The sequence below is a fragment of the Dama dama genome, chromosome 8, assembly GCF_033118175.1.
Source record: "Dama dama isolate Ldn47 chromosome 8, ASM3311817v1, whole genome shotgun sequence".
NCBI lineage: Eukaryota > Metazoa > Chordata > Mammalia > Artiodactyla > Cervidae > Dama > Dama dama.
The window spans coordinates 17,533,537-17,551,956 of record NC_083688.1 but is presented as its reverse complement, the minus strand read 5'-3'; the positions used below and the strand labels follow the sequence as shown (position 1 = coordinate 17,551,956).

Genomic DNA, 18,420 nt, shown 5'->3' with positions numbered 1-18,420 from the left:
TGCAGGTGTCACATTCAACAAATCCAAATACAGATGCAAGCATCTGAATATAGCGTCATCTTGCATCAAGTACCCAAGCATTTACTTACTGAGATAATACTTTGTTATCAACTGTTTTATACTTGTTTATTTTTACCTTTGTAAAATGCTCATACATTATATCAATGTTTCTAAACTGTGTAGGCAAGCATTTTATATACTTCCTAATTCAAGATATTAGAGGGGCATCAAAGTAAAGATACTTACATTATACGATACACACTATAGAGCGGGATTGACTGGTTTGATCTCCCTGCAGTCCAAGGGACTCTCAAGAGCTTCTCCAACACAACCAAACCAGTCAATCCTAAAGGAAATCAACCCTGATATTCACTGCAAGGGCTGATGCTGATGCTCCAATACTTTGGCCACCTGATGTGAAGAGCCGACACGTTAAAAAAGACCCTGATGCTGGGAAAGATTGCAGGAAGAGAAGGGGACAACAGAGGATGAGATGGTTGGACGGCATCACCGACTCAATGGACATGGATTAGGTAAACTCCAGGAGTTGGTGATGGACAGGGAGGCCTGGCAAAGTTGCAACCCCTGGCCTGGGGTTGCAAAGTGTCGGACACAAGTGCATGTGCTAAGTTGCTTCGGTCATTTCTGACTCTTTGCAACCCCATGGACTGTAGTCCGCCGGGCTCCTCTGTCCCTGGGATTTTCCATGCAAGAATACTGCAGAGGGTTTGCCATGCCCTCCTCTAGTCTTTCACATATGACGTTATAACTTGCTGTTCAATTACTGAAGAAACATTTGTATATATTTTTTTAGTTGCACTGATAACTCTTCTAGGAAAAGTGTTTTTCTCTTCTAGGAAAGCATTCTGAGACTGAGAAAGCATTTGCAAAATGTGGTGAGAGACATCAGATTCCTTCAATACTGAGGAACAGGAGGATCAGAGTAAACCGTCAGTGAAGATATGAAATAATCCACAGCAGCTGATGGCTTATAGGCTTCCAGTATGCTTAAGAAGTGACAGCTAGAAAAAATTTCACACCTGATGGTTACGGACAAATAATCTATAATGCATGGAAAATTGCACAATATAGAAAATATTTCTCTATTGGTCCAAGAAATAACAGGATACTATTAAGAATCCAATGTACATAACCTCTACCTAGAAAAAAGTAGTCTCTGTTCCTCCTGAGGCCACGACAACCACGCTGAACACAACACTGTCAGTCTTGCCTCCCAGCCCAAGGCCTGAGGGGATACACCAGTCTTCTCGGCATTACCAAAGCAGCCCAAGAAGTGGAAGAGTGTGTGCACACGCGCTTCTGCTGGTGAAACTCAAAGTGAATAATTACTCTGTAAGATTTGCCCTTACTGAGAGGAGTACGTGACAAGTTATCTAGCCAACCCTAGTATAAACTGTTGTTTGAAGTGTTTTCAATTTAATCATAAGAAACAATAAAGCCATTTTCACATCACACCATGTCTCCCTTTAACATTCTCCTCCTCCCAAAGATGAAGACGCTTCCATCTGACTGAGCAAAGGTCAGGACCAAAAAAAGATGGAAGGAACATCAAAAAATGAATATTTAAAAAGGCACCCATACTGGTTAATCAGGTAGAAGAATGAAGAGAACACACAATTGTATGGGCATGCTGCACTGAGGAGAACTGAGGGGAATAATCGGTCTGGTGCAGATGTTTAACAGATCTGATAGCTACCAGGTGCTGTTTACAAATATTCCACTTTCTTTCCAGGCAGACGGTAGGATAATACCTGCCAAACCACCTGGAAGTGACATGCTGCCATGTAACTTGCTCTGGTCAAGGGAACATGAGTGGAAACGGATCACTTGAGGGAAGCCTTGGACAGTCAGAAAGCAATTCAGCATTTTCTCTTGCCACCAGAGCAGTGTGGACATGGAGCAGAGCCTGCAGGCAACCCACGATCAACAAGTCTCCTAATGGCTAGATGATATACTAATATTTAGGAGCTGTTTGTTAGCGCAGCACAATCCCTGTAGCACACCCATTTAAACCGGGCCCTATTTCAACTCTGCCTTCACTCCAGTCAATCACCTTTTCACGACCATGTCTGTAAAAGAAAGTGACACTTCTGCACCTACAAATGCCAAGGAAATAAATCTCCTTATTTCAACACTAGTATTTGTTGAACACCTACTACTTGCGAACAAAGGTACAAGAGAAACAGAAAAAAGAACTTAAAATCTACTCTGGAAGTAACTAATGACTCTACTTTTGAAGTAGACAAACATGGCTGACACGTATCCTATGTTTTACAAGTGCTTCCTCAGCCTTCAAGGCCCACATCCATGAGGCCATTACTAGAAATACTTCTCTGACTTCAGTAATCACCTACATGCCAATTTCCCCTACTGAGCTGGAAACTGCTTGTGACAAAGGCTATTCTACTCTCATTTTTGTAACTGCTATCTAGCATGCTGCACGATGTTCTACAAATGGATGAATACCATCTTACACTGTTTATACTGCCAAGAACACTAAGGCAGGACTTGTTAAAACTCTAAAGCCAAAAAAGAAAAAGAGGCTTTATTAAAATAAGGCATGCATATCTCCACAATCAAAACAGTTAAAGGATCAAGCCTAGAGAAAAGATTCAACACAGATCTGAAAAACAAAGGAATGGAAACTATTCAGAACTTTAACCACACATACTCTAATACATTTGCTTTTCTCTGTCCATCTTCTTCCATAAATAAGGCAGGAGACATGCAGCTGACAACTTCAGATTCACACCTGCCCTTTGCAACCAGAAAGGAAAACACTTCCAATTTTTCCCAGCTTGGATCATGTGACCACCCTAGTACCATTCCTGAACTCAAAATAAATGACTGTAGATTCTCCCAGCTTTGGCAAAAGGCAGTGGGTAGATCCTTGGAAGGAAAGCTATGACAAACATAGACAGGGTATTAAAAAGCAGAGACATTACTTTGCCAAGGTCTATATAGTCAAAGCTATGCTTTTTCCAGTAGTCATGTATGGATGTGAGAGTTGGACCCTAAACAAGGCTGAGCAACAAAGAATTGATGCTTTTGAACTGTGGTGTTGGAGAAGACTCTTGAGAGTCCCTTGGACTGCAAGGAGATCAAACCTGTCAATTCTAAAGGAAATCAGTCCTGAATATTCATTAGAAGGACTGATGCTAAAGCTGAAGCTCCAATACTTTGGCCACCTGATGTGAAAAACTGACTCATCTGAAAAGACCCTGATGCTGGCAATGATTGAAGACGGGAGGAGAAGGGGATGACAGAGGATGAGATGGTTAGAAAGCATCCCAACTCAATGGACATTAATCTGAGCAAACTCCAGGAGATAGTGAAGGACAAAGGAGTAGCATGCTGCAGTCTGAAGAGCCGAACTGACTTAGTGACTGAAAAACAACAATGGGGGACCTGGGGCAGAGTAAAATCATGGTGGGAAAGATTAACTATCACTCAAAACACATGAGTTAAGAACTGAGGGATATCATTACACAAGAGAAAGCATTAAGTCACTCAACCATGTCCAACTCTCTGTGACCCTCATGGACTGTAGCCTGCCAGGCTCCTCTGTCCAAGGAATTCTCCAGGCAAGAATACTGGAGTGGGTAGCCATTCCCTTCTCTAAGGGATCTTCCCGACCCAGGGATGGAAACTGGGTGTCCCACATAGCAGGCAGATTCTTTACCATCACAGCCACCAAGGAAGTCCCAATACCTAAGAGGAGGGGCTAATCTCAGGTGAATAAATTAAAAGGTCAGTTCTCCTGTATAGTGGGGTTCAAAGGAACATAAACAAAAAACTTATTAGTACATTTACATCAAGAAGTATTCTCACTCAGATCTCACTTCTTAAACCTATTTTTCTAGAGTTTAATATCTCTTACTGTACAAACACCAATAAAGTGAAATTAATGCAATCTTTCCATATCAAATTAGCAGGAAAATGTAAATGGAAATAACACAAACAGAATGATGAGAAAATGCACTTTTTTTCCTGATGGTGATAAGTAAATTGGAGGGCAAAAGATTTATGTGAAGTAAGTTAACTATAAAAAACTCACTTTGACCAAGCAATTTCATTTCTTGGAACATATCCCTTGAGAGATACCAAAACTGCAAACATCTAAGCACAAGCAAAAACTTTTCCCACTGCAACCACCTAACTATCCAAAAAATGAAAATTAATAGTGGAAAATATTGCACACTGATTAAGCAAATCATGTGACCATTTGTAAACAACTGCCAAAAATTCATCTTAAGAGAAAATATTTATGTTGGGATATTGAGTGGAAAAAATAGTAGGATCTAAAAGTATTTACAGTGTAATCAGCTACATGCTAAGTGGTGCTTTAAAGACAGATAGGGAATTTCCTAGGGGTTCAGTGGTTAAGACTCCTCGCTTCTATTGCAGGGGACACAGGTTCAATAACTGATTGGGGAACTAAGATTCCCCCACCAAAATAAAGACAGATAAAAATCAAAACAGACTTAATCTCTGGATGATATTTATTTTGTTTGTGTTTTTCTGTATCCCAAACCTCTGAAATAATTTTTTAAAGCAAAATGTTAATACAAATCTGTATCTTTCTATAAAATTAACCCTGGCTTTAAAAACTCCCTGCTTTGCAATGTTAACAGAAAGCAATAACCTTTAGATTTCATAATTTATTACTCAGAAATAAATAAACAGTAAAACTGCAGACAAATTTTGTAATGGGAGTGTGAAGGTGGAGTGGATTGGATTCAAGCATTTCTTCACACCATTAAAAAAAAAAAAAAAACAACACTGACAGAACTGAGAAGAAAATTTTATTCTCGGAGAAGGCAAAGGAAGAAAAGAAACAAAGAGCTAATATACCTGACCACCGAAATTTAAAATCTACCATAAATTAGAAGTAGAACAAGTCATAAACAAAAAATACTTGCCCATCTCTGTAGGTTGATTCCCTTTTCATAAAGGGTTCTAATAAAAGAGCAAGCATCCTCAAAATTAAAAGAGAAAAAGGACACTAAGACAACTCATAAAATATATAAAAATGACCAATATGTGGGGAAGATCTTCACCCTATGGTAATCAAAGAAACAGTAAGTTTAACCACAGGAATCCTTTTTCCCCCACAAACTTCTACTAAAAATGGTGTGCTGTATTGACCAGGATTTGAAGAACTAGGCATTTTCACAAAGTGTTAGTAGAAGTATAAATTGGTTTAGTCAAAACAAGAATAAAAAAAAACAAAGTGATTAGATCTTTCTGAAAGACAATTTAGCATTCTGTTAAAAAAGTCTTCAGGAACTCCCCTGGTGGTCCAGTGGTTAAGACTCTGCACTTTCAATGCATGGGACATGGGCTCAATCCCCGGGTGGGGAACTAAGACCCACATGTCATGCAGCACCAGAAAGAAAAAAGAAGTCTTCAAAATAATTCATATCCTTGGGTCCTATGAGCCTATTGCAGGAATCTGACTCAATAAAATCATAATCATACTCAAATGTAATATGCATGGCAGCAATATATTTTACAGGAGAAAAAAAAAAAAAGAGGGAAAAAACTAGAAGCCATAATTCAAATCATGAAGTAGAAACAGAGTAGAAATACGAACCAACATTATCTCTGGGTAGATGGATAAAATTTACCTTAATTCTTTAATTCTCCCAAGGCATCCAATTTTCTGTTCTCATCATGCTGTGTTTTTGTAACAAAAACAATGTCAAACAAACCTTCACTACAGCAACCTTAACTGAGGTTGCTATAAAACTGAATTCAATCCTACCACTGACATTTGAGAAAAACAAAAAAATGCTAATGAAAATGCTAATGAATAGCCAAGAGGGAGGGATAGCCTGCAAATACCTGTGCTAGCAGTGGGAAGGCTAGGTAATATCCCTCAGAGCAAGCCCACACACAAGCAGAAGAGGTGAAGGATTTCCTGAAGAAGAAAGAGCACACAGAGAGCAACAGATCAACGGCTGCCCAACGAACTACGGAAGAAGGGAGAAGAGAACAACAACACAAGAGGGGAAAGGTATCTACTTTCATTAGGAACAGAGATGAAGAATGGGTGAAAAACAACAGAGGGAATAATCAAGAGAAAATAAATATATCCCAAAGAATCAAGTTTCTTTTACCTTATGGATGAACTAAACCTTTCTTCTTAAGGCAAAAAAAAGGTAAGTGTCCTTGATTTGGGAAAAAGACAGAAGTGGTCACAGAAAGGAAGCTACACAAAAAAGGACACGTTCACCCGAGCTGGGGAGGAAACAGAGCGAATCAAAAAGGAATGAATTAAGAAATCCTAGGAGGGAAAAAACATAAAATTCTAAACCGCAAGAGTTAAATACTCTTCAGTTGTTAAGTACTTCACGACCTCCTCTAAGTCTTTCATCATATGGATCAAGTAGTTCGTGCAGTAAGAACAGTTAGCATAAAGAAAGGAATCAGACTGGAGACTGAAGCAGTCAGGAATCGAGCCCTGTCTCTACACAGCAGCTGTGTAAAGCTGAGCAAGCATTTACAAAACAGCATTTCCACACAATTTCTGTGAGTCTCAAAGTGAAAGAATATGTAGATCTGCTGGAGTAGATGCTGTTACTGTGAATACATCCACAAGACCAAAGCCACTGTGTTTTGGAAACAAAAGTCACAATAATAGGAGTATTTTACTTAAGGAAAGCTAGGCAACAGGAATCAGGTTAAAAGAATGGAAAATACAGTTACAATTGCTCTCTCCCAATTAATGCCAATCCTCTCACTCCCCAACATCCCTGGAGAGGTTTCTCAGAAGTTACATAATTGGTACTACAGCACACTCCACTGGGGCTTCACAAGTCAGTCTGGGGTTTGAGGTCCCTTCCAGTTCTGACAATCTATCACAAACAAAACAATCAAGTGCGCTAAAATGGCGAAATGAGATTCAGATGTGCAAATATATTCTTATTTGCATTCTTAGCCAAACTGATAAGACATTTTGACCGAAGTTCCAAATTCCTACGTCCTGATCATAATTATACTTCTCCACATAAAAACAGGAAACACCTAAACAATCAAACTTACTAAATTATGGTATTAACCACACAAGTAGACATGAAGACTTTAAAAGACATATTTTTAAACAAGTTTTAAAGACAGGAAACAACACATATGATACTAAACTTCAAAAAGGTGAATATGCCCTCTTTTGTGTACTATTTTTGCCAGGAAATGTTTCTCGAAGATATAAAAGTTGAAACCGTGAGAGATGAAATGGGGCTTACACTACTGAAAGGGAGGAAGGATTCAAGTCTTACAAAAACTCCTAATTACACCTTGCTTTATGTATTTTGGCATGTTTCTGCCATTCCAAAGAAACTTAAATTTCATTATTTTCCATCAATTGAGCATACATCATTGACTGGCTTAAAGCACATAAACTTTAGGGAAAGATCCATTCTACACATCTAATTGAGTTCAATCTTGAGCGCAACTTCGCTATTAAAGCCAATTAATCTTAATCAACTAGAATTACTGTGTCTATTTGTTTTCCACTCACATTTTTAAATACATAATACAATAGAATATTTAAATAATTTTCCCTACCACTGAGGTGCAGAAAAGATAATGGTGCTGAAACATCACCGGATACAAGTAATATACTGTGTGACAGTGCAAAATGTTTGTCAATCATATCAAGAGTCTAAGCATAACCTGGGGATTAATATGTACAAAACTCCGTTTGAAAATTACAAGTAACTTATATGCTTATGCATGCACATCTACTATGGCTCAGCGGGTAAAGAATCCGTCTGTGATGCAGGAGACACAGGAGATGTAGGTTCGATCCCTAGGTGGGGAAGATCCCCTGGAGAAGGAAATGGCAACCACTCCAGTATTCTTGCCTGGGAAATGTCTCCAACAGAGGAGCCTGGTGAGCTGGGTCACAAGAGTTGGACACAAATGAACCACTAAGCACATGCACGTGCACGCACGTGCAGGAACGGGTCAGTGTTAGCAGTGACTCTAAGTGGATTGTGAAAATACGACGTTCTTCTTTATACTTCCCTGTATTTTCCAAGTTCTCTAAAATATGTAACATTTTTGTAATGGGGGGGTGATATTTTCTAATCAGCAGCATAAATAAAGTATGGCTACTCCAAAGAATAATCTAAATGTAAAAAAAGCAAAAAATTTAGAACAAAACTCTGTACTAAGCATTGTTCTAAAAGTTTAACATACTATAATACTTAAATTAACTAATAACCCTGTAAAATAAGTATCCTCTGTATGGACTAAAAAAAAAAAAAATATCGAGGTTTTCTGAACGATATATAACAAAGGACACACAGCTCTTTCACAAGAGACAAAAATGCCACACAAACTGTCCTAGCCCAACGTCCAAATGTTCAACCACTAAAACAGCCTGACATGAGCAAGACGTACTTCAATTTCTTCTTTACATTTGACGTTTACCTTTTATAAATATGTAAAATATTTATAAATTATATATATTTTTTACTAGACAACATACTGGAGAAGGAAACAGCAACTCACTCCAGCATCACTGCCTGGGAAATTCCATGGATTCTGGTGGGCTACAGTCCATGGGGTTACTAAGAGTTGGACATGACTTAGTGACTAAACAAGACAATATATACATGGTAACGCCTCAAAATGTTGCATAAGGTAATCTTATTAGAGTTTAGCCACAATCTACTTTAATCTATGATGAGTCCATGCACTGGAAAAGTAGGCCCAAGCAAATGTGAATATATTATGCATAAAATGAGAGTACTTAGCTAAATCAGATATGGAATTCAGCAGAATGTATCTGATTCTTCATATTACCTCCTATACAACGACTCCAACTAAAAAAGACCAACTCAACATCAAACACTGAGAATGGATGTGCTAACAGACAACCCTACCAGCCTGTCAGCATCCACGTGTTGTCAAAAAGTAAGATGGGGAAAAAACTCAAAAGCTAGGCAACAAAACTCAAGATCTTAAAACAAATGAAGGTTCCTTTCAAATAAGGTAAATAAACCAAGTCACAACACACATGAAGGAAGGGATCACAAATGGTTGAAAGGTATGTTGTAGCCTGTGTATAAGACAGTGAGGAGAAAGAAAAGGGGCCAAAAAAACATGATGTGCCACATGTTAACAACCCAGAGATTCAAGTTTTGATAATGACTGAGAACTGTTTTTTGAGCCTGGGGGTGGGGGTGGGGATGATCAGATAATCACTCTGAATTCCAGTTTTGTGCTACCTAGCTCAAAAATTAGAAAAGAAATTCCCATTTATAGTGAGCCATTTAAACTCTAGTACATATAGTGAGGTTTTTAAAAAAACTTTCTCTAATCCCCGTTTCTTTTCAAATTACCGTTAAATACATACCTTCCTCCTATCGAGTCGTCTTGTGGTTGGGCCCCGGCAGTGTTCCTCTGTGAACGTCGCAGTGACCCCCCTGGATTGTTATTAGGCCGGTTGGACATTGGCACCTCTCTCTTGAAGGGACATACCCTTTCTAGACACTACCATTCACTAAAAGGGAAAAAAAGAAAAACATAAAGTGTCAACCATGTATGATACGACACCAAAAACGAAGGGACCATAAAAGAGGAAACTCTATATACACAGTTTGATCAGACAGCCTTCACCAACGCTGCACTGTCTTAATTAAACTGTGAAGTCTGGTCGATTAATGTGTCATAAAGTGTTGCTCAGTCATGTCCGATTCTTTGTGACCCCATGGACTGTAGCCCACCAGGCTCCTCTGCCCATGGGGATTTTCCAGGCAAGAATACTGGAGTGGGTTGCCAGTTCCTTCTCCAGGGGATCTTTCCAACCCAGGGATCGAATCCAGGTCTCTCCACATTGCAGATTCTTTACCATCTGAGCCACCAGGGAAGCCCCATAAAGTGTCAGGACTATATCAAATTCAAGGGATTAAGTCTAGAACCCAGCACATAAAATCTACTTATATTTCTCATGCAATGACCAAGAAATTCCCAATTGAAAAAACAAACAAACAAACAAACAAAAAAACAGAGCACAAGTAGAAATCTTTGTTTCCACATTTCTAGTAAAGGAAAGGAGCACTACATCTAAACTCAGAACACCTTGGCTGAAGTCCTGTCACAGAACAGGTTTTAAAGGAGTCTGCCTTTGTACAATCCACAACCTTTAGCCTCAGATTCCCCAGCCACAGAATAGAAACATATGCCATGGGTACTTCACAGTACTGCTGTGGCCAAATGAAACCATGAAAATACAAAGGAAATGGCAGAGCCGTAGTATCTTACTGGAGAAACCAGGGAAAAGCAGCTCAAGCACAGTAAACTGAGAAATGGCCCCAGGTCTCCTGGATTTCAACATCAGCTGTGCTGGCTCTGACTCCAGACAGGAAACTTGCTCTCTAGATTGGTTTACCTCTTCTGTAAAATCAGTTATCACCCACCTCATGGAGATGTTAGCAGTAAGAAATCTGTGAACATAGTTCTTAAGTGTAATAACAATTTAGTTCAAAGCAGAGTTCTTAATTCGTTTGAACTTTTTATCTTTCTATAAGAAACTAATACACAGGAAAAAAAGGCCGATTTTCAAAGAAAATGAGTTTAGCTGATAAAATAGGTCAAAGGTACTATAGAGAGAGAGAAAACTGCCTTCTTTTTTTGCAATTTTTATAAGTCAAATCTGACACTATTTTTAAGTCTCCAGTCAAATTCCAAGTACAGTTCTTCAGTTAACTTCTATTTTTGGGGGAGGGAACAGAAGGACTAATCATACGACATTACAAAAGTTGTGCCAAAAAGAATGTAAATTAATCATAACTCAATCTATTACTGGGTTTTAAGAGATTTCCATCCACTGTAACAGCAAAGTGGGTTTTCTTTTGAGTCACATACTGACCCAATTCAGTAGAAAAGGGCTATTTCTATCACACATTGCCACACCACCAATTAATATACTAAATAAACTTTAGTCAGAAGGTTCAAATTACTAATAGATTTACTCTCAATTTTAGAAAGAAAACAAGAGAAAATACTATGCAAACATTAAAAAAGAAAGAGGAAGGTTCAATTTACATGAACTGATGGAAAGGTCTCTCCCAGATATGCTACAGGAAAAACAGTATAATTTCCATCTATGTGTACATATAAATTTAGAAGGTTTGCATATATATGTTTATGTATTATTTACACATTAAAAATTGGTAGAAATAAATTCATAAAACAGACATTGTTAATTTAACCCCTCCCCTCCAGCCTTATCACTAGTTTCACTTTCCATGGTTTCAGTTACCTACCTGATCAGCCATGGTACAAAAATATTGAATTAAAAATTAAGTTTTCCAGACTTTTAGACTCTGTGGGAGAAGGGGAGGGTGGGATTTCAGAGAGAACAGCACTGAAACAAGTATACTATCAAGGGTGAAACTGATCACCAGCCCAGGTTGGATGCATGAGACAAGTGCTCAGGACTGGTGCACTGGGAAGACCCAGAAGGATGGGATGGAGAGGGAGGCGGGAGGGGGGATCGGGATGGGGAACACATGTAAATCCATGGCTGATTCATGTCAATGTATGGCAAAAACCACTAGAATACTGTAAAGTAATTAGCCTCCAACTAATAAAAATAAACGGAAAAAAAATTAGTTTTCAATTACAATTTTCAAATTAAACTTTTCAATTACAATTTTCAAAGTAAAGTTTTCAATTCCATATAGCTGGTGAAACCACATGCCATCCATGTCTGTCCCACTCAGAATGTGAATCATCCTTCTGTCCACTGCATCCACTATATATATGCTCCGCACCCATTAGTATAAGAAAAACACACAGGCTGTACAGAACTCAGTACTATCTACAGCTTCAGGAATCTACTCAAGATCTTGAAACATATCCCCCTGAAGGTGGTACTGACTGACTCTGAGAAAGAGGACTGGGTCTGAGATGAAAGGAGTAACTTTTGTTACCTACTCTTTGAAAGCAATAAGGTAGGTCATTTGATTACAAACATTGGGCTCCTGAGTCAAACTGCCTCTGACTGAGTTCAGATCTTAACTCCAACATCAACAAAATGTATGACCTTGTATGGCTTCCCTGTTGGCTCAGGTAGTAAAGAATCTGCTGCAATGCAGGAGTCTGCCTGCAATGCAGAAGACCTAGGTTTGATCCCTGGGTCCAGAAGATCCCTTAGAGAAGAAAATGGCAACCCATTCCAGTATTTTTGCTGCGACAATCCCATGGACAGAGGAGCCTGGCAGGCTGCAGCCCATGTGGTCACAAGAGTCGGACACAAATTAACAACTAAACCACCACCACCAAGAACTAAATAAAAGACCCATCTATTTCAGAATTCATCCAGGAAATTTTACCACTTCAAAAGCCATCTCCATGCCATCTTGCCTGGACCCCCAACAGTGTGGACACAAGAGAACAGCATGATACTGTTCCTTTCACTTTGAAAAGCAAAGAAAACTATTATTAAAGAGGGTTAGGAGATCTTACCTGCCCACTTTTGGCTATTAAATGCCTACTGTATGTCATGGGGCGTTAAGTGATTCAAATGAATATAGAAGTCATACTGGGGGATTTCCCTGGTGGTCCAGTGGTTATGAATCTGCCTTGCAATGCAGGGGTTGCAGGTTCGATCCCTGGTTGGGGAACTAAGATCCCACATGCCACGGAGTAACTAAGCCTGAGTGCCACAACTGCTGAGCCTTTCATGCCACAACTAGAGAGTCCACGTGCTGCAACTAAAACCTGACACAGCCAAATAAATGCATATTTAAAAAAAAAAAAAAAAAGAAGTCATACTGGTTAATTTAACCTATATTTAGTAAAGTAACCTTAATAGTGCTCCCCAAACCTTCAGAGTTTGTCAATCAGCACCAGGCGATTCACGGGTTAATTCTTGAAATTTAAGAGAGGAAAAGTGGCAAGTAACAAGACATTTATCTAAGTGCTATCTGCTTTTAAAGCATAAATTGGTCTTTAAGTAAGGAGGCCAGGCTCTGTAAAACTTTGGAATTTGAATTGCCCAAAAGTAAATATAAGAGTAACATATAATACACATAGGATCTTCCCCTCTGCCAGCTATCAACAAACTTAAGAGACAGAAGGGACCCTTGGGGGTGATCAAGTTCAATGCCTTACATTACAGACAATTCCAAATGAAGAAAGTTCAAATCATCTCATGAGGAACTAGTCCTCTGAACTCTGATATGCAGGCAACCTATCTCCCCTAGAGATCACTACAATCTCAAATTCTCAAAATTTAACTCTTTGGCTCCAGACATGAGCCCAAAAATCACCATGCAATAATTTCCTTCTTGCTATGTGAGTATTCTGTGTTGTCTTCACCAATTAGTATACCTACCATATTTTATTAATTAAATTTTAAAACACAAAGTTAGAGTTACACTAATAAATAAAACTGCTGAAAATTGTTTTGACAAACTGAAATGAAAACAAACGCAAAGATTCCATCTTAATAGGCATCTCATAATGCAGAAGCTAGAAGGTTTATAAGTCCAGTCATAAACTCTTTCAAGTACTGAAATACATGAGTCTTCTAACCATGGATTATATACCTTCATTTCAGTGGGAATAACCACCAACAGTTTCCACATGAAACCTCTGACATTAATTCCTAAAGCACTGAAATTAAAGAGATGGCATATATGACTTTGATTTCAATAGGAAAAGCATAAAAACACTGATATGTTCAAGACTGAAAGCAAACTCATAGAACAGATAGATGGTACCAGAAGCAGGGTAGAGGGGGTGGGCCAAATGGGTAAAGGAAGCCAAAAGGCACAAACTTCAGCTGTCAAGGAAGTTTTATTATTACAGCAATTTAATATGCAGCATGATGATTATGTTAACATTACTGTACTGCATGTTTGAAAGTTGCTAAGAAAGTAGATCTTGGAAAAAAGTATGTATATATGGTGATGGATGTTAACTATACTTCGTAATCATTATGCTGTGTAATGGAAACTAATATGATGGATGCCAATTATACCTCAATTTAAAAAAAAAAAAAAAACTTGCCATGTGAACAAACTCATAACACAGCTCTAAGCATCAACAAGCTTACCCACTGTAAAGATTAAATGGCATATGAATTTTATGTGAAAATGTATTTACCTCTTCAGGCAAACAGAATTTCTTCAGGAAAAAAAGAACTGTATTATTAATCTACATTTTAAAATTTATTCTCAAAGTTTCATAAGAAGGATATTCTTTCAATAAAACTTCAACTGTAAACATTCTGGAAATTAAGTTTCCTTTAATTTCACAATTCAAAATCACAGAAGAGAGGTTAAGGCTAGGGAAAAAAATTAAAGTTATAGTTAACTTTGTATATAGAATATATAGTACTTCTTCCTAGTCAAATGGCCAAAAATATGAAGGAAAATCAAAGTTAGCTTTTGTGCCAAATTTTTATCACATGAAGGAAGCTGGATAGACTGGAGAATATATCTCCAATTTAGTGACCAAGAGCAGTCACGTACAGCCCCAAACCAAGCTAATACATTTACCTATGTAACCACTATCATTTATTTGACAGGCAACTCTTAAACACTGAACAAAAGTTCTATTATTTTCACAGTAAAGATAACATTTTTCTAAAAATCTAATATCCAACAGAGTATTTGTAGAAAGTTTCCAGCTTTCAGAATTAACACTTAAAAAGGGAATTTTATTTAACCAACGTGTTCCCCCCCCCCCACTCCCCAATTTCTTATGCTTTCTACTTAAGATATGATATGGTCCTCCAAAGAGACTTCGTTTGGCTTAAGATTATAAAACTGGGGTTTAATAGCAACAGTAATTAACACAATTTCCACAGCACTTTATTCATTTGTTTATCCTAATAAACAAAATTTAAACACGCCAATGAGTCTTATTAACTGTGTAGCTTATTATTCCTACTTTACAAATAAGGAAACTGCAGCATTACAAAATTAAGTTGCCTGCATTCAACAAGTATTAGCATCTGGACGTGCAGGGCTGCAAGGAACAGCATCCAGAATTGTGGATGTAAACAACTGCAAACACCAGACCAAAAAGGTACGACTCACTATCTCAGAAGAAAGGACAGTAAGTTGACCTTACCAAGAGCAGTATTAAACAACTCTACAGTAAAATGGACCACCCTAGCTTTTAAAAGAAGTCACTCTGGCTTAAGAACAACAGCATCAAACATGATTATCTTCAAAATGAGAATGAATATCCTTTCAGTTCAGTTCAGTCGCTCAGTCCAACTCTTTGCGACCCCATGAGTCGCAGCATGCCAGGCCTCCCTGTCCATCACCAACTCCCGGAGTTTACTCAAACTCATGCCCATCGAGTCAGTGATGCCATCCAGCCATTTCATCCTCTGTCGTCCCCTTCTCCTCCTGCCCCCAATCCCTCCCAGCATCAGGTCTTTTCCAATGAGTCGACTCTTTGCCTGAGGTGGCCAAAGTATTGGAATTTCAGCATCAGCATCAGTCTTTCCAATGAACACCCAGGACTGATCTCCTTTAAGATGGACTGGTTGGATCTCCTTGCAGTCCAAGGACTCTTCAAGAGTCCTTCTCCAACAAAGAAGACAAATTGATGCTTCAGAAGCATCAATTTTTCAGCGCTCAGCTTTCTTCACAGTCCAACTCTCACATTCATACATAACCACTGGAAAAACCATAGCCTGACCAGACGAACCTTTGTTGGCAAAGTAATGTCTCTGCTTTTTAATATGCTGTCTAGGTTGGTCATAACTTTCCTTCCAAGGAGTAAGCGTCTTTTAATTTCATGACTGCAGTCACCATCTGCAGTGATTTTGGAGCCCAAAAAAATAAAGTCTGACACTGTTTCCACTGTCTCCCCATCTATTTCTCATGAGGTGATGGGACCGGATGCCATGATCTTAGTTTTCTGAATGTTAAGCTTTAAGCCAACTTTTTCACTCTCCTCTTTCACTTTCATCAAGAGGCTTTTTAGTTCCTCTTCACTTTCTGCCATAAGGGTGATGTCATCTGCATATCTGAGGTTATTGATATTTCTCCCGGCAATCTTGATTCCCACTTGTGCTTCTTCCAGCCCAGCGTTTCTCATGATGTACTCTGCATATAAGGTAAATAAGCAGGGTGACAATATACAGCCTTGATGTACTCCTTTTCCTATTTGGAACCAGTCTGTTGTTCCATGTCCAGTTCTAACTCTTGCTTCCTGACCTGCATACAGGTTTCTCAAGAGGCAGGTCAGGTGGTCTGGTATTCTCATCTCTTTCAGAATTTTCCACACACAGTCGAAGGCTTTGGCATAGTCAATAAAGCAGAAATAGAAGTTTTTTTGGAACGCTCTTGCTTTTTCGATGATCCAGCAGATATTGGCAATTTGATCTCTGGTTCCTCTGCCTTTTCTAAAACCACCTTGAACATCTGGAAGTTCACGGTTCTCATATTGCTGAAGCCTGATTTGGAGAATTTTAAGCATTACTTTACTAGCATGTGAGATGAGTGCAATTGTGCAGTAGTTTGAGCATTCTTTGGGATTGCCTTTCTTAGGGATTGGGATGAAACCTGACCTTTTCCAGTCCTGCGGCCACTGCTGAGTTTTCCAAATTTGCTGGCATATTGAGTGCAGCACTTTCACAGCATCATCTTTCAGGATTTGAAATAGCTCAACTGGAATTCCATCACATTCACTAGCTTTGTTCATAGTGATGCTTTCTAAGGCCCACTTGACTTCACATTCCAGGATGTTTGGCTCTAGGTGAGTGATCACACCATCGTGATTATCTGGGTCGTGAAGATCTTTTTTGTACTGTTCTTCTGTATATTCTTGCCACCTCTTCTTGGTATCTTCTGCTTCTGTTAGGTCCATACCGTTTCTGTCCTTTTTGAACCCATCTTTGCCTGAAATATTCCCTTGATATCTCTAATTTTCTTGAAGAGATCTCTAGACTTTCCCATTCTGTTGTTTTCCTCTATTTCTTTGCATTGATCGCTGAGGAAGGCTTTCTTATCTATCCTGGCTATTCTTTGGAACTCTGCATTCAAATGGGAATATCTTTCCTTTTCTCCTTTGCTTTTCGCTTCTCTTCTTTTCATAGCTATTTGTAAGGCCTCCTCAGACAACCATTTTGCCTTTTTGCATTTCTTTTCCATGGGGATGGTCTTGATACCTGTCTCCTGTATAATGTCACGAACCTCCGTCCATAGTTCATCAGGCTCTCTATCAGATCTAGTCCCTTAAATCTATTTCTCACTTCCACTGTACAGTCATAAGGGATTTGATTTAGGTCATACCTGAATGGTCTAGTGGTTTTCCCTACTTTCTTCAGTTTAAGTCTGAATTTGGCAATAAGGAGTTCATGATCTCAGTCACAGTCAGCTCCCAGTCTTGTTTTTGCTGACTATATATATATAGAGAGAGAGCTTCTCTATCTTTGGCTGCAAAAAATATAATCAATCTGATTTCGGTGTTGACCATCTGGTGATGTCCATGTGTAGAGTCTTCTCTTGTGTTGTTGGAAGAGGGTGTTTGCTATGACCAGTGCGTTCTCTTGGCAAAACGCTAGTAGCCTTTGCCCTGCATGTTACTCCAGGTGTTTCTTGACTTCCTACTTTTGCATTCCAGTGCCCTATAATGAAAACGACATCTTTTTTTGGGTGTTAGTTCTAAAAGTCTTGTAGGTCTTCATAGAGCCGTTCAACTTCAGCTTCTTCAGCATCACTGGTCGGGGCACAGACTCGGATTACCGTGATACTGAATGGTTTGCCTTGGAAACAAACAGAGATCATTCTGTCGTTTTTGAGATTGCATCCAAGTACTGCATTTCAGATTCTTTTGTTGACCATGATGGCTACTCCGTTTCTTCTAAGGGATTCCTGCCCACAGTAGTAGATAACGGTCATCTGAGTTAAATTCACCCATTCCAGTCCATTTTAGTTCGCGGATTCCTAGCATGTCAACATTCACTCTTGCCATCTCCTGTTTGACCACTTCCAATTTGCCTTGATTCATGGACCTAACATTCCAGGTTCCTATGCAATATTGCTCTTTACAGCATCAGACCTTGCTTCTATCACCAGTCACATCCACAACTGGGTATTGTTTTTGCTTTGGCTCCATCCCTTCATTCCTTCTGGAGTTATTTCTCCACTGATCTCCAATAGCATATTGTGTACCTACCAACCTGGGGAGTTCATCTTTCAGTGTCATACCTTTTTGCCTTCTCATACTGTTCACGGGGTTCTCAAGGCAAGAATACTGAAGTGGTTTGCCATTCCCTTCTCCAGTGGACCACATTCTATCAGACCTCTCCACCATGACCCGTCCGTCTTGGGTGGCCCCACACGGCATGGCTCAGTCTCACTGAGTTAGACAAGACTGTGGTCCTGTGATCAGATTGGCTCGTTTTCTGTGATT

General features: G+C 39.0%; 1 protein-coding gene across 16 annotated transcripts in view; it reads right to left on the bottom strand.

The window, feature by feature from the left end:
- Window positions 1-18,420, bottom strand: part of TRIP12 (thyroid hormone receptor interactor 12) — a 144,642-nt gene that overhangs the window by 90,144 nt on the left and 36,078 nt on the right. For all 16 annotated transcript variants that reach the window (XM_061148575.1, XM_061148572.1, XM_061148577.1 and 13 more), the window contains exon 2: window positions 9,389-9,535. In XM_061148575.1, the coding sequence (XP_061004558.1) occupies window positions 9,389-9,486 (98 nt within the window). In that variant the 5' untranslated portion in view covers window positions 9,487-9,535. The remainder of the gene's footprint in view (window positions 1-9,388; window positions 9,536-18,420) is intronic.